The sequence below is a fragment of the Lissotriton helveticus genome, chromosome 8 (genome assembly GCF_964261635.1).
Source record: "Lissotriton helveticus chromosome 8, aLisHel1.1, whole genome shotgun sequence".
Lineage (NCBI taxonomy): Eukaryota > Metazoa > Chordata > Amphibia > Caudata > Salamandridae > Lissotriton > Lissotriton helveticus.
The window spans coordinates 937,559,082-937,583,088 of NC_136069.1; the positions used below are offsets into that span (position 1 = coordinate 937,559,082).

Consider the following 24,007-nt stretch of genomic DNA (forward strand, 5'->3'; position numbering starts at 1 on the left):
AAAGTTCAGTGTGTTTATAATGGGACAGAATACAGCTTTAAATATTCTATAGCTCCTATCTATTATGGAGACGGCTGGACCTGGAGAGGACAAAGTGGCGATCATCTCCCTCAATAACAAGAAAGCATTCAATAGCATCAGTTGGGATTACCTATATCATGAGCTGGATAAGATAGGATTAGGCGGAGGCTTCACCCAGTGGACCAGGCTTCTCTATGCTAACCCAACGGCGTGGGTCCGCACAGGACGAGTAATCTCCCACTCCTATGTCTTGGGAGGGGCAACAGGCGGGGATGCCATCTCTCCCAATTACTATTTGCTACTGCAGTGGAACCCCTGGCCAGTGGAACACACAGAGGGAATTATTATCAGGGATTGGAGTGACACAGCTTCCCATAAAATAGCACTTTATGCAGATGACATGCTCCTCTTCCTCAACAATGTGAGAGAGAACCTACCGTGGGCGATATCACTGCTGGTGCTGTTCGGGACCAATTCCGGTCTCTGTATCAACTGGCAGAAAACATTAATATTTCATCTTACTGACACTAAACATATCCCACATGATTTGCGCAGATTAACCTGGGAAAGCTTATGTATGAAGTACCTAGGGGTTAACATATACCATGACAAGCTTGATATCCTGGATGGCAACATCAGAGCAACGGTTAGAGTGCTCCTTGCCAGAGTGAACTATTGGGGGACTCTCCCTCTGTCTGTAGCCGGCCGGGTGGCAGTTGCAAAGATGGTGGCACTTCCCCACATGCATTATTACTTCTCGACATTGCCCCTTATTATTCCCCGCAAAACATTTTCAGAAATGGAGTAGAACTAATATCAAAGACAGAACAGCGCTGGGTGTCCTTGGCCAAACTGCAACTGCCCACATCAGATGGGGGACTGGCATCACCGGATGTTGAGGCCCATTGCCTGGAACTGCAAATTCAATGATTCAACCAGTGACTGCACAACCATCTGCACCCTGTGCAGGAGGTCCGATGCTGATACCTGGGCTCCATTTGCTTTACCGGATCCTTCTGGCCCTGACCCTATACTTGAGTGCCCGAGGAAACTAAGGGTTGTGTAACATTCCTGGCCATGCTGCCTGTGGGGCACCTGATCCCTCCTGCCTTATATGCCTGACTTACCTTTACAATTCCTAACAGCACTGAGCAATGAAGGAGCGCTTGGAGGGGTGAAAGACTGGGTGGAACTGGGAGTGACCCATGTTGGCATCTTTTTCAGGATTGTTTGAAGAGCTGAAGAGCTCTATGACCTTCCCCTCAGACAGTTCCTGTTGCACCGAGCAGTGACAGTGGCCATTAGAGGACATTGGCGGACTGGCCTGACGGAACCACCAGCCATCCAAAGCAGCCAGGTCCTCTGTACGACGACTAATAGGAGCAGGGCCATCACTCTCCTGTACCGAGCGCTGAGGCAGATATCAACAAGCCCCTTAAGGAATTGAAGCGACAATTGGAGAAGGGTGTTGACCTTGCGATTACAGACTCGACTTGGACTACTATACTGCTACTATACCCAAGGTCTTCCGTAGAGCACAGTTTACACTGATAAACTTTCATTTCCTACACAGGGCATATTTAACGCAGAGGAGGATTAAAAAGTCCTTTGGAGCACAGGATGCAGCATGTACCAGATGTGGGGAGCAGGGAGTGGAGATCATTCACATTCACATTACATTTTAATTGTTAAGTAACTTTTTAATTACTAATTAATTAATTGTTAATTTGTAATTTATTAGTATCAATAGATAACTAATTGTAATGATTAATTAAAATTAGTATTTGTAATTAATTAATTATTATATTATATAAAATTGGTACTTACTTTTAATTAAGTTTTTATAGATATTAATATATATATATATTTTTAATAATATATGAATTATCTACTTTCCCTACTGTTGCACTCACTGGCGTCGGAATAGTAATTTTTACCCCTACGCTATCCAACTCTTTCCCTACTGTTGCACTCTCTGGAGTAGGAATAGTAATTTTTACCCCTACGCTATCCAACGCTTTCCTTACTCTTGCACTCTCTGGAGTGGGAATAGAAATTTTTACCCCTACGCTATCCAACCCTTTCCCTACTGTTGCACTCTCTGGAGTGGGAATAGTAATTTTTACCCCTACGCTATCCAACGCTTTCCCTACTGTTGCACTCTCTGGAGTTGGAATAGTAATTTTTACCCCTACGCTATCCAACGCTTTCCCTACTGTTGCACTCTCTGGAGTGGGAATAGTAATTTTTACCTCTACGCTATCCAACGCCTTACCTACTGTTGCACTTTCTGGAGTGGAAATAGTAATTTTTACCCCTACGCTATCCAACGCTTTCCCTACTGTTTCACTCTCTGGAGTGGGAATAGTAATTTTTACCCCTACGCTATCCAACGCTTTCCCTACTGTTGCACTCTCTGGAGTGGGAATAGTAATTTGTAACCCTACGCTATCCATTGCTTTCCCTACTGTTGCACTCTCTGGAGTGGTAATAGTAATTTTTATCTCTACGCTATCCAACGCCTTACCTACGGTTGCACTTTCTGGAGTGGCTAAGTAATTTTTACCCCTACGCTATCCAACGCTTTCACTACTGTTGCACTCTTTGGAGTGGGAATAGTCATTTTTATCCCTACGCTATCCATCGCTTTCCCTACTGTTGCACTCTCTGGAGTGGGAATAGTAATTTTTACACTTCCGCTATCGTACAGTAATAATATTGGATATTATTTAATTATATTATGTTACTATATATATATGTTTTAACAAATATGATTGTAATTTTTTTTTATAACTTTCATTAATTATTTAATTATTATAAGGTAATTTAAGTATTTTAAGTATATTTTAGTAATTAATTTTTTATATTAATTTAATTTAACATTGTTTTTAATAAAGTCGATATTTTTATAAACTATCTTTTTGTAAACTAAATTTTTTACTCAATATTTTTGTACTTACCTGTTTGTAGATACAAACTCGATATTCTGTCTGTCGATATTTTGTCGCCGATATTTTTGCTAGTCGATATTATGTCCCTCGATATTATGTCAGTGATCCCCCAGAAGGGCATTCTGGTTCGAAATTCTTAGAGAGTAATGGAGTATTTTTGCATTCTTAATGGATGACTTGTCTATCTGGCATCGGAGACATAATATGTAATTTTGGGTAATTGGTAGTCTCCACTGTCATTGTAAAGCATTTTTGGCTTCAGTTTATTTATTTTCAGTTAAACAATGGGCCCACTGTTTTTGCCTAGTTCCAAGCCTTCCAACAAAATTGTTTGGTCAACACTGTTATAGTTCAGGATAAGTCAAAGATTATGATGGCTGTTTTCTTGTTATCAATCGTTAACGAGAGGTGTCCCTCCACTTTGTTGGCTATGGCAGCTTTGGTGCCTTTGTGGATCTAAACACATACTGGTGAACATTTATGGGAGGATTGGGTTTCATATGCCCTTTGAGCTGTTTTGTCACCTTCCTTTCAGGCTCTTGCTCAAGAAATTAGGCTAGACTAGGCCTGTAATTAGCCAGGGTGTTAAACTCAGCATTTTTCAAAACTAATATGGTTTAGAGAGTTCTTTATAACTTTTAACTGGAGAGGAGACATTTATCATATTTGTAATGCCCAAATAAAAAGAATTTGAAAGTGGTTTAAGGCATGCCCTGGAGCATATGTCTGTTTGTGAGTTGGATGCTCTTATTTTGCCAGTCAGCCTCTAGAGGTCTCAAGTACGAAAGTACAGGAAGCAGTACAGGTGGTGGGGTGAGAAGGTGTGGAGCTGAGTTTAATGTGCTTGTGATTGACTTGTATATTTTGAAGATTTTTGATTCAAAGGACTCAAGTTAGCATTTTTGGTGGTGTTGTGATGAACATGGGCTACTCTTCAGAGTATTGCGGTTGGTCAGGAAGTTGTGGCAAATGTTAAAGATCTTTAACTTGTTTGGTGCTTTAGTAATCTGTTTAGCAGGGCAGGCCTTTTGTGGGGTGTGTCTGACCATTGTCTGTTGGAAACCGAGTGCTTGTATGGTCTTAGGCTTTTTAGTGTTTTAAATCTGACCTATCCTCTATCAAATCAAATTCATCCATGAACTCAAATGTGTTGGCCTTAATTTGAAGGTAGAGAGCAAGTGCCAGGCTTTTGTTCCATTAATTAGTATTGCAGATCAAGGGCAATAGAGTGCTGAAGAAATACTAGAGAAGTTGGGATTAGGCACACAGCTGTGTATTCAAAAGAGTAAGTCCCTGGGTGACAGTGGAGGTCAGATAGATGTGTAGTCTAGAGTGGCCCATCAGCTCTCGAGACCTCTATATTGGTTAGAATGAGTTATACACTGGGTTGGGGAATGAGAATGGTTTATGAGGATATGTACTGCAACAAAACTGGTAATTGTACTGGATGCTTTGGTTGTTTCATTGCTACTGTACAGCTAAACTCTGGAACACTCTCCCAGTTGATATACGAGCAGCCAACTCCCTCATTACCTTCAGAAAAAGTCTGAAAACTTGGTTGTTTAATTAAGTCCATTGAATCTATGCTCTTTTCTTCTCCTTCTGTCATGGCTACTTAGTTCCAGCTCTAAGACACCTTCGGGTATTCGTGCGCTTTAAAAATCATATTTACATAACATAACGTATATGATGTCCCTATAAAAGCAATAAAATTGCAGCTTTCTGATCGACGAAAGAGCCTGTAAAAGCAGCATGGGCAGGGTAATGGAATTAGACTACTTGAAGTAAATTCAGCCCCTGATTTTTCCTTCTGTTAAAAATACACAGTGAGGGACAATGTTAGATGGACAAGTTGAAATAAGCTCAATTGCTTGTTTGTTCATGTCTATTTTACAGTCAGAGGACGATAAATTAATCTCAGTCTTAAGTAGCGGTCTGAAGCAAGTTCAGCTACTTATTGGTCAACCTAAATTTAAGATACTGGGTCAAGAAATTGAGAATAACATGGATACTAAATACTCAAGCAGTGGTACGAAATCAAAGAGGTGAGGTTTTCGGGTGTTAATTCCTTTGTTTCATGGTCTAGGCATGGAGTTTAAAAATGACCACTCCATATGGAGAAGTTTCATGGATTCATTGCTCCCTATTCCCTTGCAGTTCCAGAGTCCCCTCTTCAATCCAACAGCATGAGCTAACGGGATTACGCCCTGATGCATGATCAGGGTATTGAAAATATTTGAAAACGTATTCGTAAAACTGTTAAGACTTAACATTTAGATGCTTTAATGAATGCACAAATATATTCACACACCAAGTCATGAAAGTAGACACTTGATGAAAAAGGAGGTTTGGAAGACTTAGACTGTTCCTTTTGGTTTCATATCATAATAGTTCTTACACAATTCCTGCCCCAACGTGGTTTCGAAACTATTCTAAGCAGTAGTAATATTATATTTAACTAAATAATAGAATCATGGTCAATTTTGAATAACAGAAAGCATGAAAATATCAATTTCCAAGCATTCACTTCTACAAGAAACAACGTTATTGCATTTCCCAGCACCTACTTCTTCAGGAATGGACATCTCTAGTTTGCCACCTAAATCCTATTTAATACGGCACCAGAAAAATGTATCTGATTTCTCAGCATCCACCTCTAAAAGAAATTACATCACGGCATATACCATCATCCACCTCTTCAGTATGAAATATCATTGCAGTTCCCACCATCCTGCCAACTTTATTCACCCCTCAGGGTGGCTCACCGCTAGGATGTCCCTAGCAAATGTCAGACACAGACAAGGGAGTTAGCTGTTGGTGTTGTTAGGGCCAGGAAGGGCCATGGGCCAGACCCACTGACCCTAGGGTGAGCAACTACAAGCTAAGAGCTCATCATGTGTCTAGCCCAGTACTCCAGGCTTCCAATCATCTACATTCACAACCTGCTATGACCACACAAACACAACCACAGATCTTCATAACACGTAGACTCAAATGCATGCACACTGTACTAACTACAACACACCTTAAAGATATCAAACACATATTCCAGCTTATGGTCATTAACGCATGCTCTGCATGAATCCACACTCGACATCTCATAGACCTCATCACCTATCTGAAGCTTGATATACTCTTCATCACAGAAACATGGCTCAGCCTCTTTTCCAGCACATCCTACACTTTTTTGTTCCTACAGGCTACAGCGTCCAGTGAGCCGACGACGAACATAAAAAGAAGGTCTCCCCCTCATCCATAAGTCTCCCTGGTCCTGCACTTCAGGCAATTAAACTACACTCAACTCTGTCCAGCTCCTCACATGCCAACTTTCAACTTTCCACAACTTAGTCTGCCTCTTTCCATCTCATCTTCGACCTTACATACTAAACAAGGAATTTATTTATGAATATTTGAACCTTCTCACCACCTCACCCATCCATGACACCTACACCATCTTCCTAGGTTACTTCAATCTCCCAGACAAGGTAAGTTTGTAAAAAACAAGAGACACCCTTTTCAGTGTCATTGACAAACACAAGATAGTACAGCATGTCACTCAACAAACTAACTCCAAAGATCCCATCCTTGCCTTCTCAACATCACAAACCATCTAATGCAAATCGATACCCCTGGACAATACCAACAACATTCCCATTCCTAGCTCCCTAATCAGTATCCAACCGAAACACCAAGGTTGCCATAAAGGAAACAACAAATCTTCTGATTTTTCCATTAACAACATAAATCTCAAACTCATCCTTTATCTTACCAATGCTTTGTCTGACATCAACACTCTTCTAAACAATTCAGAACTTTTCAGGGAAAAGCCAAAAGCTGGCAAAAGCTTAATTACCCTGGTACTCCAAAGATCTAGCCAGCAACAAACTCTTCATCCACAGACAGGAAAGAAAATGGAAGAAAACAAAACTCCCAACAACCTAACACTAGTGACGTCCCTCCGCACAATATGCAGACAGCTTATCATGTCAGCCAAAACCAAGGACTAGACAAACATCATCAATGATGCTCTCAAAAGTAGAAAAACACTCTTCAAGACAATCCAGCCCTCCATCAACTCCTAGTCCTGACCCTTCTATACCACACTCAACAGACAAGTGTAATACCTTCAACCTTGTCTTCAGTGAATAAATACAAAAGATTTGACAGCTCCCTGACAACCCTGCTTCACATGTTAGGCCAAGATTTGACAGCTCCCTGACAACCCTGCTTCACATGTTAGGCCTACCCCATCTTTCAAAGTCCTATGTCTTGTATATCTAGGTGACATGCTCAACTCCCTCAAATCCATCTACAAAGAAAACAATGTTTTCACCTCTTTCTTCCTCGAACCTCACTCCCAAGAAGCTCTCTTACACCTTCCCAAAACTGCAAACACCTCCAATACTTAAGAAATGTTCCTAGAAGCTCTTCAGGCAGGCCAACTCTTCCCACTCTTGAAGAGACCACTCAAACATCTGACCTATTACTCACCAATCCTTCAACAGCAAGCTCATTTAAAAAGCAGTTTACATTGACCTCCAAGACCACATTAATGCCAACCATCTCCTGACTGACTGCCAATCTGACCATAGACCATGCTGCTGTAAAGAGACAGCTACCCTACACAACCAAAGATGAGGCCTGCCTGACAACAGATGAAGAGAATTTTGCCCTCTTGATATTGCCAGACTTCGTAGTCGCGTTTCACAGTGTTGAACAGCCCACCAACAGCTACACCTTGACGTCTTAAGTGTGAGTCAATGGCAACATCATTCACTGTTGTTCCTACTACCTATGCACAATTGACATTGGTTCATTCACATGAGCAACTCCTGATCCTGGAAGATCCTTTTTACCCAAGGGGTTCCTGAAGATTCCATCTTACTCAATTCTTCAACATCTGCATGGAGCCCCTCACCTGAGAATAGCATCACAATTCTCCACTATCCAAACAATGCAACTTTACTTGAAAGTCTCCTCCCCACCAGATATCCAATGTCATGACCACCTATATGAGGAATGCAGGCAGACAGATCTCTTCAAACACCAGACTTTGGAATGAACAGGCGACACAGGGGGAGGAAAAGGAGAAACACTGAATTTGTCACATTTGGTCATAACAGAGTTTGCTTTGCTTTGAGAAATATTCAACCATTTCCACCTAATATGGTGTTCCTGGCCTCCCAAGATCAATGAAGCCTCTGGAAGCCACCAACTTCAGCAATCACTCCATCAACATCACCACTGCTGACCTACACTTACTAGCCCAGATTTTTGTCTGCCTTGGCTTTTGTCTTCTTGCCTTGATGTGAGATCTGAGAAGGATTTCACAAGAATCCTGACATTAAACACTACTGCACAGCCTGCACCTCATCTAGACATAGATGCCCAGCAACTACTTGAAGCTCCACACCACCAATACAGAACTACTGCTGTTTACAGAAAACAAATAGGAACAATTCGTCCAAACCCGTCTCAGTGGTATGAAACCCAATTTTCACCCAAAGCCAAATCACTTGAATTCCCGCTGAGCATAAACCTCACCTTAAGGAATATATTGCCACGGAAAAAAAGGATCTAAAACAACAGCTCTTTGTCCGTCATGACTGCTCAAACTCTGTTCCAATTTAGGAAAGAGGTGAAGATGCACCATTTCAAACCCTACATATCAATGTAGTAACAGTCCATTTCTGCTCCCAGAATGCAGCTTCCTCTTCAATCATTGGCTATGTTTACGCTATACATGTGGCATGAATACTCACATACAATCCAATAATAGATAAAGTGCAGAGTAGATAGAAATTACAACGGTGGACCTGTGCTTTGGAATAAACATAAAGAATACAATGGCGAACGTTAGTGTGCATTTTATGCATATTTACTCTGTATGACAAAAATAAGTGGATAACAGTTACATTTTTACCATTATGCATTCAGTGGCATAAGGCAAGCATTGAAAATTGTCCCAACCATGTAGCTGGTAATACAAAACACTCATAAATGGAGTCAAGCTGGACCCTTACAGTCCTATGCCCCTGTGCCACAGCACCTGATGCACCATTGATAGCAACATTCCAATTTGTAGTTGTATTATGTCAAGTTGGTAATAGAGTGTTTTCAGGGAGTGCTTTATTAAGATGTCCCCACAGCAGAGAAAGCTAGAGCACCTGATTGAGTGTGAGGAGGGGCCGATAATGGGTGGTGGAGGCCAGTAAAATTGGCATCTTTTGGTTGCATCTGATACATTGATAGGAGTGCAGGGGAAGGATAGCACTTTGAAGTGGATTTGTGAGTTGATGGGAAGCCAATTCATACATCTTAGGGATGGATCTACATTACTAGCAGGTAATAAAATATAGAGCAGCGACCTACCAACATTTGTGACCATTTTGAGTATTTTAATAGACATATCCGGGCCGATTCACAGAACTAATTTGAGATAAAATCCTAAACCTACTACTTTTGGTATTCACCGAAGGCATTTAGTAGTAGTAAAGTTAGGACTCCTAAATGCCTTCTGTGAATACCAAAAGTAGTAAGTTTAGGATTTTATCCCAGTTTAGTAGTAGTAAAGTTAGGAGTCCTAACTTTACTACTACTAAATGCCTTCTGTGAATACCAAAAGTAGTACGTTTAGGATTTTATCTAAGATTAGTTCTGTGAATCGGGCCCTTATATATGAACCACTTTTCAGCTGTTTATTATGAAGTGCAGTAAACCATTTTTGTATGCAGGCAAAAGATGTGTTTGTTGTATACCAACCGTTGATGAGCTGCAGTGTATTTGGATCCATATCCAGTGTATAATTTGTTGACATCATCTCCTGGTGCAGGGCTTCCGCAATGTAATTTCTGAAATCACTGACTGTGTACATGACTGTAGGTATATCCTCGCCCTCATTGAAGAAGTTGTCTTCCACCTTATTGGACTGAAGGTTGATCAAATCCAAAGTTGCATTACTGATGGCCTCTGCGTCCCCATCAAACGTCACTGCGTAATAGACCTCCACGCCATCTCTGTGTAGAGAACACGTGCACAGCAATTATTACAAATGTTTTGGTGCGCTTGGAAACTTAATTGAAGGTTTTTATGCACTAGAGACTAATTATGAAATATAATCGGCATGTTAATGCCATATACCATAGACTATTCTCGATTTGAGATGCTTGGGTGGTACTCTAAAGCAGATCATGGGTCTTGAATAATTGCTTACAAGGCAGGTGCTTTATAAGTCCTTTAATGGTCGCAAATAAACTTAGTATATCAATAATCAAGCCCCTTAACACTTCTTGCAAGAGATTAGTTCTTGACATTGTGTAATGTTTTGTCGTGGAATGGTTCGAGCCTATCCCCAAGATTTGACGTTGCACAAGGACATGAAGGAGAAGCTGCCATTCTCGAAAAAATGACAGCATTCTGAACTTTTACAAACACATTCTCTTATTATTGAAAACAACAAGTTGACTAACGTTATAGAAGCACGTGCCCTGTGGCTGCTTTTTTACTTGAAGTCTGTTATTTAATTCCAGTGAGACTACACATTTTTTGTAGAAGGTCAGCCGTTTACTAGTTGATTATACCTTGTAGTGATGACTAAGCATCCGGTGGCGTGCATGCGGAGTTTGCCATTCTTCACAAATTATTTGCATATTTTACTTTGATTTATACTCCTACATTTTAATGCATTGACATTTTCTCTTATCCAGCTTTTTGTTTAGTTTAAGTTTTTCTCCATTACTTTTTTCTGACTTTCTATTTTTTGTTCCACTCATGTCAGGTAATTTGATTATCAACACTTCATTATTTTGATTCCACTGGTCACTAAAGGGAGTAGGGCATGGCTCTTACACACAAATACGAGTCCCCTATGTTGTTTGATAAAACAGCATTGTATGGCAGGTGCATCAATAGAGAACATAAGTGATTGTGTGTTAGCTACACTTCTAAATGGCAGAATTGTAGCACTATTTTAGGATACATTAAAGGTTGTAATGTGGGAGGAAAGGCAAATTGACATGCTGTATTTTGTCATAATTGAGTGAGTGAGTGAGTGAGTGAGTGAATGAGTAGCTGAGATTGACAATGTAACTAATACTCAATATGGCTTCAAGAAAGATCTGGGAACTGTTAACCAGTGCCCAAACCTTAGCTTAGTCATTGTCAAATATACAATTGCTTAAAAGGGGATATTTTATTTCATTCATGGATCAGTAAGCATTCTTTAACTGCGTTACTCATTCGAAACTATGGTTCATGGTTCATTATGAGTGAGATGGGAGGTGAGCATGGCATTATATCTTTTATAAGACAAGTCTATAAGTGGGCCTCTGCTCGTGTCCACTTTGGTAAAGATGGAGAATGAACTGACACTTTTCTGATTCTTAGGGTTGTAGGAAAAGGATGTGTCCTGGCCCTTTATTTATTCTCCCTTTACATCAATAGTGTTGAGAACTTTTTAAAGATGAGAGCAAAGAATACTCTCTGTATTGGGGCATGTCCGCTACCCATTTGATTGTACACAGGTGATGCTGTCCTAGTAGCTAGAACTGGTAGAGGGCCCCAACTATTCAGATTTTATTTTTTTAGGAACAAGTTAGACCGTAAGATAAATAAGAGTAAACCTTTACCATGGTTTGTGGTTTCAAACTGGCTACAAAACCCTCTCATCTTAATAATGTTATAAAGATATCAGAAACCACATCTATCTCCTATTTAGGAAACCTACTTCTAATGAAATATAATTGAAAACCAATGCTAACAAATAAGAAAGCCCTTTTCGATAACTCCTTTAATGGCTTACCTAGCTTTTGCAAAAATACTGAATTTTACTGATTCAGTATTTTAGAATCGGTAAATGATATGTAGCTAATGATTCGGTAAATTTTACCGAATCGGTAACATTCAGTAAATACCGATTCGGTATTTACCGATTCGGTATTCCCCATTCATTCCTATGGGCCTGGAGGCCCATAGGAATGAATGAGAATTACCGATTCGGTAAACACCGAATCGGTACTAGGGGGTATACTTACAAGGGTGGCAGGGTGTCACATTGACACCCCGTTGCACCCCTGTATAGTGCATGGGTGTAAATGTGGCACACATACATGCCCTAAGGGCATGTATGTCTGCCATATGGCACAGTTGAAAAAAGCACAAAATTGCTTTTTTTAAGGTTTTCGATATTTACCACCAACTTGTAGTTGGTGGTAAATAACGAATCCTTACAAGTGAAAAGCACTCACTTGAGTGCTTCCTACATTAAGGATTCGGTAATTTACCGAATCAGTATTTAAGAATTCGGTAATTTACTGATTCCTTAAATTACAGATTCGGTAAATTACCGAATCCTTAAATTAGGCCCCTACATCTCAAATGCCTAATACTGGTCGATAACGGCCGAAATTCGGTAATTTGGGCCGTTACCGACCGGTATTAGGCTTCCTACATCTGGCCCAAAACCTTTAAAATAGCTATCTGTGATCTATACCAGTACATGTGTGGCAAATATGGGGCAGGCATGATCAATGTAAAGATCTTGCAACAGGTGGAAAATAATTGCTTGAAAAATGTCTGGTGGTCTCACACGGTTGCGCTAATTCTAATTGCCATGCCATATTGGGCATACCTTAAACTAAGGATAGAATTAAATTATCCCCCTTTTATTGTGGCATTCCATATGGGGAAAGGAGGAGACCTTATTAAATAAGTTAGTTATAAAGGATTGCCTGAAGATACAATCTGCTCTAGATATCCCGTGGTTTCTTTATGTGAAACAAGCCTGTGCTGAGATTGGCTATCTGGCTCTATTTGTCACACCTAAGTCCTGCCTTTGCATTTTTAAAGGGACTTTAAAACAGCTATTTTCTGATAAGACCATGCTGTCTAAAGAATATTTTGACTCCTCGTTCGCAAATCCCTTCCCTTGAGGATTGATACAGTCCGCACAGATCCATTAGGACGGTTTGTGGCCCTGTCTGGAACTTGGGAGGGTGCCACCCTTAACTTGGTCTCAGTTCATATTCCGCCGGGCATCCATACACAGGCCTTTATTGATCTTGGCGCCCTTCTCCTGTTCCTCCCGGACGGGCGTTTGTTAATCGGGGGGACTTCAACTCCATTTTTTCAGACTCCCTGGACCGCTGGCGCCATAAAGACCTGTCAATATCCCGTAAACTAATCCATAGCTTCCCAGGTGCAATGGGATTAGCGGATGTCTGGAGATCTCTGCACCCAGAGGAACTCCAATACACACATCTGTCGGGCCCCCATGGCACCATGTCACGCATTGATTATGTACTCACACTCACACATCATCTACACCATGTTAAAGAAGTACGACACTTGGCCAGGGGAATTTCGGACCACTCCCCTGTTCTGTGTAGACTGGAGGTAGGGGAACCCACAGTGGGCCGCGTGGCCCGGCTTAATTCGTGGTATCTCACAACCCCCCCCTATCAGGGATTAAAATCTTGACCGAAACGACCTGTATTTCTAGGAAAACCTGGGCTCAGTCAGTTCCTCTGTCTCACTCTGGGAGGCACATAAGATGGTTGTTCGAGGGGAGGTTTTGGGACAAATCACAGGGCAGCGTAAGGAGAAGGTGGCCGCCATGATGCGTATAGAGAAAGAGATCCTAGAATTGGAGAGTGCCGCTAGATTGCAAGATTTGGAGGTAGTGCGCCAACAGCTTAGAGTTAAAGCCAAAGAACTCTCAGATCTTGCCACGGAGGCAGCCATCGCGCTCCATCGGGCTACCCATAGTAGAATCTATGATGTAGGTGATAAGGCAGGCAGTTTGTTGGCCCGGCTTGACCGCAGGGAGGAGGCTCGGCGTGTGGTGGCAGAAATTGCTATGGACTCCCATTCCACACTCACAGCTCCGCCGGACATTGCAAGCGCATTTGGTAAATACTACCACTCCCTATACTCTTCCAGCACGACCTATACCTATTCGGAGGAAGAGGCTTCTTCCCTCTTGCGAGATATTTGGATGCCAGTCCTAACAGAGGAGGAGTCTCGACTTGGACTGCGATATTAGGGGAACCGAAGTAGAGAGGGCCTTCCATGATCTGCGGGGAGAGGGGGGGGGGGGAGCGTCGGGCCCTAATGGGATCCCCGTAGAATTATTTAAACTAACGGCGGGCTTGACCGCCCCTTTTCTCACTGCCATGTATAAAGAAGGTTAGGAGGTGAGAATCCTTCCCGAGGATCAAAGAATGGCAAATGTTGTTTATAACAAGGCGGGAAAACCCGCCAACCTGTGTTCTTCTTACAGGCCTATCTCTTTCCTCAACTGCGAGTCTAAGATCCTGGCCAAAGTCCTTGCCACACGTCTGTTACAGGTTCTCCCCAACTTGATACATCCGGACCAGTCCGGGTTTATGCCGGCAAGAAACACATCTCTTAACCTCCGCCATCTGCACGCAGTGCTCTGCAGGGCAGAAACGATCAGTGAAGACGCCGTGGTGGTGTCACTAGACGCCGCTTCGGCCTTCGACACCATTGAATGGCCATACATGTTTGCAGTGCTTCACAGGCTAGGATTCGGTCCGGAATTTACTAAGTGGGTGCGACTGTTATATTGCCAACCGTTGGCGCAGTTGGTAGGAAATAATCAGAAGTTCCCTGTCTTCTCTCTGGGTAGGGGCACCAGGCAGGGTTACCCCTTATCACCGCTTCTCTTTGCCTTGGCCTTGGAACCCCTAGCAGCATGGATCCGTCAAGACCCAGACATTCGCAGTCTGAAATGGGCAAATGGTTGGGAAGATCGCATATCATTGTATGCAGATGATATCCTGCTCTATCTTGCATCCCCGGCGAAATCTCTTAACGTAGTGATGGACATATTTCACATTTTTGGCCGATTTGCAGGCTACAAGATCAACTGGTCCAAGTCGGCGTTTTACGTCCTTAGTGGGCAGAGGCCTTGACTTCCCCGGGGCTGCCAGCTGACTGAGGCAGTGGACGGCCTTAAATATCTGAGGATCTGGGTATCTAAAGATCTGACGCGCTTTCATGACGCCAACCTCCAGCCGCCGCTAGCATGTTTTAAATCCGACGTCCAACACTGGAAATCGCTGCCCTTGACCCTCCTGGGACGGGCAACTCTCTTCAAGATGATGTCCCTCTCCCGTTTCCTGTATGTGTGCAGAACACACCCCTTCCGGTTACACCGTCATATTTCAAACAACTGGAGAGCACGGTGCAGGACCTGCTGTGGAAGGGAAAGCCACCCAGCATTGTCACACACAAACTCACGCTGGGATAGTTCGATGGGGGCATCGGACTCCCTGATGTGAAAAAATACTACTGGGCTTCGCAACTCGCTGCCATTAACCAATGCACTTACAGACGGCATGATGACCCGGCATTTTAGATAGATCGGTGGCTCCTTCCCAGGGGTGGGTTTTCGGGCGCACTCTATACAAAGTCTCTGAAAAACTTCTTGTCCGGCCCGACTAAACATGCTGTGCAAATATGGAGGGACGCCACTAAGAGCAAGCTTACTCTTGCCACGCCGCTCTGGCATTGTGACCAGCTGGGTCGGCTGTCGCGTTCTTTGGGGTTCGACAAATGGGACACCATCGGTATCTCCAAAATCGCGGACCTTTGGAGGTCCGGAAGCGTCATGCCATTTTCTCAACAACATCAAGAATTTGAGATGGCCATCTCAGAGCAGTTCCGATATCTCCAAATCAGACACGCACTGCTTTCGGCTCTCCCTAGGGGTACAGTCCTCCCCGATTCCTCCCCTTTAGAGGATAGGGTTTTAGATGGTGACTTGCCAGAGAAGGCCATATCTCTCATATGCAAAAAGCTTATCAACAATATGACCGATCCCCTGACACAACTACATGATAGGTGGGACCATGACGTTGCCGGCTTGGCTGATGAGGAGTGGCGGGCCGCAGTGGCTTCCCCCCGCAAAATTGCCATCTCCTCCAGACTCCGGCTAGTTCAGCTAAAAATCCTCCACAGGACATACTTGTCTGGACCCTCGCTGGTCCACATGGGATACGCTCAGGATAGCAGTTGTATAAGGCACTGTGGACAAGAGGGCACCTTCATTCATACACTCTGGAAATGTGAGGAAATCCAGAAATACTGGGAGGGGGTGGTATCAGTGATGGAGGGAGTACTAGGACAGCAAATAAAATGTAACATCAAAATGATTTTGTTGAATGTATGGGATCCCAGTGATCTTACAGCTAAGGAGAGGACAAGGGTCTCGTTGGGCTTCAAGGTGGCAAATCGAAACATCGCGCGACTGTGGAGGGCTCCGACCTCACCGAACATTGAGAATGGGCCAGAGACATGGACTGGTGTATGGTGACTTAAATACCTATTTATGTTTCCAGGGGATGCCCGAAGAAGTGGTCGCAAATCTGGGGACCTTGGAACACCTTCCCGGGGGAGATATGTGAACCGCCAGGGAGTCGGGGGGACGAGGGAGAAGACGTTGGATAATGTGATATTCCTGTACCTGAATAAGCTGCCTAAGGACTGGGATGTATATGCTGTTCTATCACACAACGTATCGCCGAAAACATGTGTTATACTATGTTTCTGCTGTCTAACATGCCAATTTTCTATTAAAAAAAGATTACTTTGACAATGAAAAACCTATTGTGTGTACTTCTAATTTGATCTGTAAGCATGATGGCCTTCAACCATTTCTTTCCTTTATTCTAAATAGACAGTAACGTTTTAATCTTCTACTTCTGCTGGTTGTGTGCACTTTCTCTCATTTGAGCCCCTGTCCTTTTGACGGGAGGTCTGTCCACTAAACTCTACATATCTTGTTTTTTGGCTTATTCTATCTAATTCCCAAGAGAAAGATGTTATTGTCTATTCTTAAAAAGATTTAAATTTCCTCAATGTAGACCTGCTTTTCTATTGTTACAGCAATTTCTTAATCTTTTTATATATTGTACGGTCGCATCTTTTATCTGACAGCACCAAAAATTAAGGAAAAGTGCAATATTGTGAAAATCTTGAATGTTTTATACGCTTATAACTGTATTTTGATGATTTTTTAATCATATTGTTTGTATTGTCAATTATTTAATCGTATACACTTCAGAAATATGGCGAATAAAGATGATCTGGACCTCACTTTACTTGAGTGAGTGAGTGAGTGAGTGATTTATATTACATTGTGATGAAAAATCAAACTGGTTATCCGGGATGGAGAATCTTCATATTGGGGATGTCACAACATGCTAAAAATATTTTTTAACGCAAATCTGATGACTTGCTGAAAAAAGTGAACTGAAATTGTATTAAATGTTTGCAAAAATACCTTTACAACATATTACAATTCATAAATACTTAGTCATTGTAAGCACAATTACTTCTTAAGAAAAACAAAAGGCTAGAAACAGCTTTTGGGACATATATATGTATATTTGTGAGTGTGTCGTTTTTTTAAAAAGAGGGTTCAGACAAAGTAGTCTATTTTTTTCCACTTCTGCCACAATCTTTACTGGAACAAGTAACAAAAGTAGGACAGGTTACAACAGAAGAGGAACAAGGTAAGATGTTAAAGGGAAAGTGCGACTAGAGAAGAAGTTCACATTAAGAATTGTTGAGAGGGGTTGAAAAGTGCAAAAACACAAAACGACTAGGAATCATCGCATAGAATATAAGAGGGTGTCAAGGAGTGGCCTATGAAGTAAATATAAAATACCTCACCACATTATAAAGATAAAAAAGCAAAGGAGGAGGATGAAGGAAACCAAGCGTAGCGTGATAAGTGACAAGGCTGACAGATCGGATATGAGAAAAAAATCAGAACAGAGGTGGAGGAGCAGCAGAGGAGAGTGTGGGAATAAGAAGTAAAACAAAATCAGAAAAAGACACCTAAAATAAGACTTAAGAAAACATTTTTTTGAAACTCAGTGCATTTTCATTTTGGATTCACCAACAAGGCGAATGAAATTCATCCAACCATTCGTACTGATATATTCGACGGTATGGATACAAAGAAAAAAAAAGTGACAACAATAATTGGTCTACTTTTAAGGCCCCTTTTTGTCCTGCTCAAGTACCAATGGATGAGTGAGTGAATGAAGAAGTGTCATGCTCAGAAAGGGCACCTAAGACAAAATGTAGAAAATGATGACGGTTAAGCGACCTGTCCAGAAGCAAAAGAGAATTACATATGACTTCAGAGCAGCATTACACTAAACAGAGGTGTTGTAATGATTTTATACCGCTCTTTTGTGTTTTTGTTTAGCTCTCGAATATGCAAGCAGATGCAGTGAGATAAACATGTACATCCATATATATTAAGCATATATGTCAGTGTGCATATATTACTTTGCAAAGGTTAGTACAGCAAGAAGGGTTGCTTTCCAATAAACCCACACGAGGGATGAGTAGCCTGGAAACAAAAACATTTGACAATACATGAGTACACATGGCTTACCTCCTATTAATCGGTGGACTGAAAAGTAACAGGAAAAAAACAAAAGGTGAAATAAATACATTTTTTTTACTTACATCAGGCATATGTTAATTATATGCTTGGCTCTACTTATATGCTTTCTTTGAGAAAAATTCTTACCAATCAACAGGTTTTATAAATCAAATTTAACATGTATTACAATTAATTATTGCAAACAAAATTGTCAATGGGTTTGCAATAATTCACGTCAGCTTCTCTGACCCTACAAAATAAAATGCTAATTCCACATCTAAGATGAACGACCCAAATGATTGGTATCTGGATATTAGGCTGAATGCGCCTAAGAAATATTTGACTTTCTTGGCTCGTTTGTCTCGTTTATTTATTTATATAGAACATATATTCCAGAAATGCAAGCTTTAAAGTGCTAATACTAAACAAACAAATGCATTTAACACATACAATTAACCACCTCAAATAAGGCAGTAAAACAACCAAATAGTGAATTAAAAAAAATCTTTATAAAAAAATCGATATAGCTTAAATCTAGCTTAACATGAGAGACAGTCTTGACTCCTTCAATCTGGTAATCACAGTAACATGGTATTGTCTCGAAGGTAACGTTTCCAGAGGGCGCTTTAACTACTCTTAGGGGCCTACCACAAGCTTCAGGTATCTTCATATTTTGGAAGCTAACTTAAGATAAGATGCTAAGTGGAGTTCCTTGGAAAGCTTCTTAGCGTGTTACTAGTCCATCAAATTCGTGTGATAAGGCCATGTATAGATTTTTACAGTGCTACTAAATATTAAAATGAAGTAGTTGAAAGCTGGCACAATATTCTGCAGTGTTCTGACAAACCTTCATATTTTTAAGGCCACAAATTTCTGATGCCCTATTTTGGACTACATGTAGCTTGTTAAGGCAACTTTTATATTCGAATAAATGGAAAAAGCAATAACAACAATTCTGGAGTACACCACAAAGCGCATCAACAGAATGAGATGTGTAGCTGCAGTAGTGAAGCCACTTTTGACAGATAGTAGTAAAGGAAATGGGAAGCTTAAGAAACTGCAGCTTTTTGATAACCGAAGGTCAATATAGAGTCAAATAAAACACCCAATTTTCTAACAGCATGAACTTGCTCAGGTGGTACCACATACTCCATTGGTCAGAACTATAGTCGGTCTACTAAAGACCTCCGAGCAAAAGCTCTTCTTCACTGTAATGAAGGCACAGCTGGTTCACGGTGATCTAGGGTCTTGTAGCCTTTGTCTAGGCAATGACTGTCTACATATTGAAATGGTTCAGTGTAACTTTCATACCTGCAGCATACATTTGATACTGGAGACCAGGAGGGCATATGAGGTGGATCATGTAGAGATTAAACAGTACGGATGAGAAAGCAGAGCTCTGACTGGATCCATGGTCAACGTCTGGAGACGTATATCTGAACTATCTCACCTGGACAAATTGGGTGTCATCCGTCAAAAACGAAATGATCAGATCCAGGGAACTGCCCCTCAACCCCATTTGTACCTACTTTACCGGAATCGTTTCTGTAATATTCAGTAGAAATTGGAGGGTTAATATTGTCTTAATATATACAGGCATTTTTAGGTCTAGTGTGACCTTTTTTTGCAAAGCAGGTTTATTATGGCGGTGGTTAAGGAAGAGGTAAACATCGCTCTATAAACAAGCATTAATCAACCTTTAACTGGTAAAACTTAACTTAGATGTCCAGTCAATGATTGCTCACTTCCATAACCCAACAATCACGTTATTTTAAGCCAACCTTTGCTGTCTAGAATTAAGGTGTATTAACATGACTGTAAGACATTTTATATTAGGTGTACTTTTAAGTGAATTGCACGATGTAAAAAACACAACTTGGACAGGGGACCTATTGCAAAAGATCCGATACCAATTATCAATAATCAGCCAAAAAAGGAAATCATGAATTAACTTGCGTGCAAAATCCTGAAGATACCCCCTGTCCAGGGGCACCCCCCTATTCTAAACCTAGGACAATTATGTAGACAAACTACATCAAGACTGCACCACTCGGAACGAACAAGGTGTTGCAAATAGTTATAGTCCAATAGGCCTCAAATAGAAAAATATCTTCTTTATTGTTTTCGTTCTTAAAAAGCTACAGCCAACGCATTTCGTCCTATCATGCAGGACTTCTTCAGGGCATTCATGGTTCGTAGTGGGGCAAAAGGCAATCGATAGTTGCCATGCAAGAATGGTTCCACGCCGTATTAGCAGAAATCTCATCCGTGTTTAAAGATACATATCCATGCGTCGAATCATATTAATCATATTTATCTTCTGTCCGGATTCAATTAAGAAAAGGAGAATAAGTGGCAGTATCCGTGGAAAACATGATGTGATAATCACGAAAATCTGAGTCAAGTACCTTTAAATTAAAGGCAACACATTGTGTATCTGAGACTGTCCATCCAGCCCAAAGTACTACCAACTGAGACACTGGCTGCTTCAACCAACCAACATGCAGGGGGCAACATGGCCACTCACTCCTTTCAAGACACTAGTGTGACCGTTCAATGGCACAAGGAGACTGATCTCCCGCACATGCCAGGTGCTACAACACTCCACCCAAATTCACCCACACACTTATCATACACAGTGGCATGCAGATTCCACAGATGAAATCTTCCCCAAAAAATGGGACTAGCTCTGGTGAGACAATCCTAGGCTGTATAGGAGCATAGCCCAGCATGAAACTGCCTATAAACTAATGACTAGATGGTACTACACCCTGTCACGCCTACAGATAATGTTCCCCACTTCTTACTCCTGCTGCTGGCACTGTCAATCAGTGAGCTGTGATTTCATCCACATTTGAGGGACTTGCCCACTATTAACCCTATACTGGAAGGCAGTCCTGAGCCACATTAAGTGTACCATAGGCTTTCCTCTTCCGAACTCATACAACACTTACTGCTGTGACCCATGCTGATTGGCATTCTTAAGCATAGATGCTAGGTGCAGATAAACAATTGCTTGCCCTCCATTGGAAGAAACCTAATGCACTGCCAATCGTCGCATTGTGACTCACACACCTTTGGCATGTCATGGAACTTTTATTATGTACGATAACGCACACCGAATCTAAATTTGCCCTTATCTGGCAGCCACGGGTTGATTATTTCTCAAAATTAAAATACTCGTTTTTTACACCACCCCAGCTCCGGGCTCTCCAACTGTTTGAACACGCCGCTCCAGACTTAGGAGCCGACACACATCAGAGGGATGACCAGCTCTCTACTGCAGGGACTTCGAGACCCTCTCCTTAGCTCCTTGTGGGGGTTACATTTTTACCCATTCATGACAACCCCCTTCCCTCTACCCATTCATAGTCTGCACATGACCCAGAGTGTTATATCCCTGCCCCTCCTCCCCCATTTCTATGAATTTTGACATAGGCTTTGATGCCTTTTAAGCGTTTTTCACTTCCACAGATGCCTGCCGTCCCGGTTGGAGGCAGCTCATGTGAAAATGTCAAGTTCCAAAATCAAGCTTTTCATTTACTCTCAACATTGGCCAAGCTATGCAGCAAGATGGCCGCACTCTGAGTCGGCTCCGCCGACTGAGCTCAATAAATCCGTCATAATCCAGCAAAACACACAATAAAGCAGAGGCGATTCGACGATCCCAGCCCTCCCGAGCCGGTAAAATCCCAAAATCAAGAATAGGAGGTGGTACATGGCGAATTCGAGCCAGCGGTGAGCGGGAAGGAGGCCTGGGCCTACTGCGGCCTATGCACGCGGCCTGAAAGCAAGCCGGGAGCTCGCTTGCAGGGGAAGACCCGCGCAGGGCAGACCTCCGCCACAACGCAGCATGCTTCTGTCACGAACCATCGGAAGAGGCCACAAATAACGACATAGACATAGCCTCTCCGACGCACCCATAACACCTGACCCCAGCAGGACTTCATGACGAAGCCACGACTGACCTACGTGACCGTGCAAGGTGAGAGACACTGAGGCTAGGCGGTTCCGTTCATGATTAAAGCACGTTCCTGTAAGAAATGGGGGTGGAGTAAGAGGCCGGGCAGTGGGTCCTACGGGAGCATGCTAACACCATTCCCGGTGGGCGGACAACTGATAAGGCACTGAAGTGAGATCGCTGCGAAGGTGCCCAATGCTACCTTCAGGCAGGACCTCACCAAAGACGACGCCCAACCCTGCACACCCAGAATAATTAACTGGCGGACCAGGCCATATAACCGCCACCAAGAAGGGACGCCCACCACCTTGCTGCAAAGAGCACTGCGCAGTGGAAGACATTGATACACCATAAAAAGCAAAAAGCAAAAGCACCTACAGTGTCCTGAAGGTGCGGGCTGGACGGCAGAAAGACGGTAGTGCCCGCATGCTGGCAGCCTCCTGAGCTGGATTTGTGGCTGCAACCCCACACTGGGCAGCAGTAATCGAATGCAATAGCCCCAACTACATCACAAGCCAAGGGAAACCAAACACTACCCATGCCCAGTTAGGAAAGTCAGTGCAAGGGCAGTGGGAAATTGTACACTAGTACTACACCCCCCTCACAGTGCCACAAACGCAAATAGGGTCATACAGGCAAAGTCAAAGGTTGGGCAGAAGGCCTGAAGGGCACGAAGATAAATAAAATCATGGACCCGTGGGCTACACATGCGTGGGCGCCCGCAGCGGAAGCAGGAGACGTGCTGGGGGTCTCGGAGAATACTCCCCCCAACCCCAGTTATCTACCGCATCAGTAATGGGAAAAGCAGATGCCAAACAATCCCGGCTGATGTTTGACAAAAAGGCGAGCAAACAGTCAGAGGGAGAACACAAGAGGGTACAGGGGACACAGCAATGGGTACCGTCCCAGAAGAGGACATTTGTGCAATGTTCAAAGACGTGAAGACAAGTCTCCAAGCTATAGACTCCAAAATAGATATCTTAGCGGCACATATGAACAGGATCACACAACGTGTCTAAAAACACGAAAACCATATAGATGCACTCAAAACCAGGGTATCGGTTGCTGATGACATGCAGACAGAAGCGCGAGAAAAACTACTACAAATGGAACAAAGTGCGCATTACCGTCATCCCTGAATACACAGACTTCCAAAACATGAAAAAATACATAGAAGCCATGATGAAAGAACTGTTTGGAGAGAAACTTCCAACCAAGTTTCTCATAGAACGAGCACACCACTCTCTCGGCCCAAGACCACCACCGGGGGTACAACCGCGTTCCATCCTTGCCCGGATTCTAAATTACTGTGAATGAGATGCGATACTACAGCTTGCCAGGGAGCGCGGAACCATACAATACCAAGGCAACATCATATTCCTGTACCCTGACTTTACACTACAGGTCCAGGCGGCACACAGAGAGTTCCTCCCGGCCAAGAGGCTACTACAACAGTCAGGAACCAAATATGCATTGATCTACCCTGCCAGCTAAAAATAAGCGGAAATGGCAAACCCACGATCATCACAGACGCAAAGGGGGCACTGAACTATGCAAAGCAAGTCTCCAAAGCACACCGATCGCAGAAATCACCTGAACCTGCAACATCGGAAGGTCACCTGAGCGACAACGACTAAGTCCTGGACACAA

General features: G+C 42.6%; 1 protein-coding gene across 1 annotated transcript in view; it reads right to left on the bottom strand.

The window, feature by feature from the left end:
• LOC144773831 (interphotoreceptor matrix proteoglycan 2-like) overlaps positions 1 to 24,007 on the bottom strand; it is an 896,924-nt gene that overhangs the window by 347,955 nt on the left and 524,962 nt on the right. Inside the window, exons 8-9 of the mRNA XM_078658926.1 lie at positions 18,406 to 18,423; positions 9,735 to 9,988 (exon numbers count right to left, since the gene is read on the bottom strand). Coding sequence (XP_078515052.1) covers positions 9,735 to 9,988; positions 18,406 to 18,423 — 272 coding nt within the window. The remainder of the gene's footprint in view (positions 1 to 9,734; positions 9,989 to 18,405; positions 18,424 to 24,007) is intronic.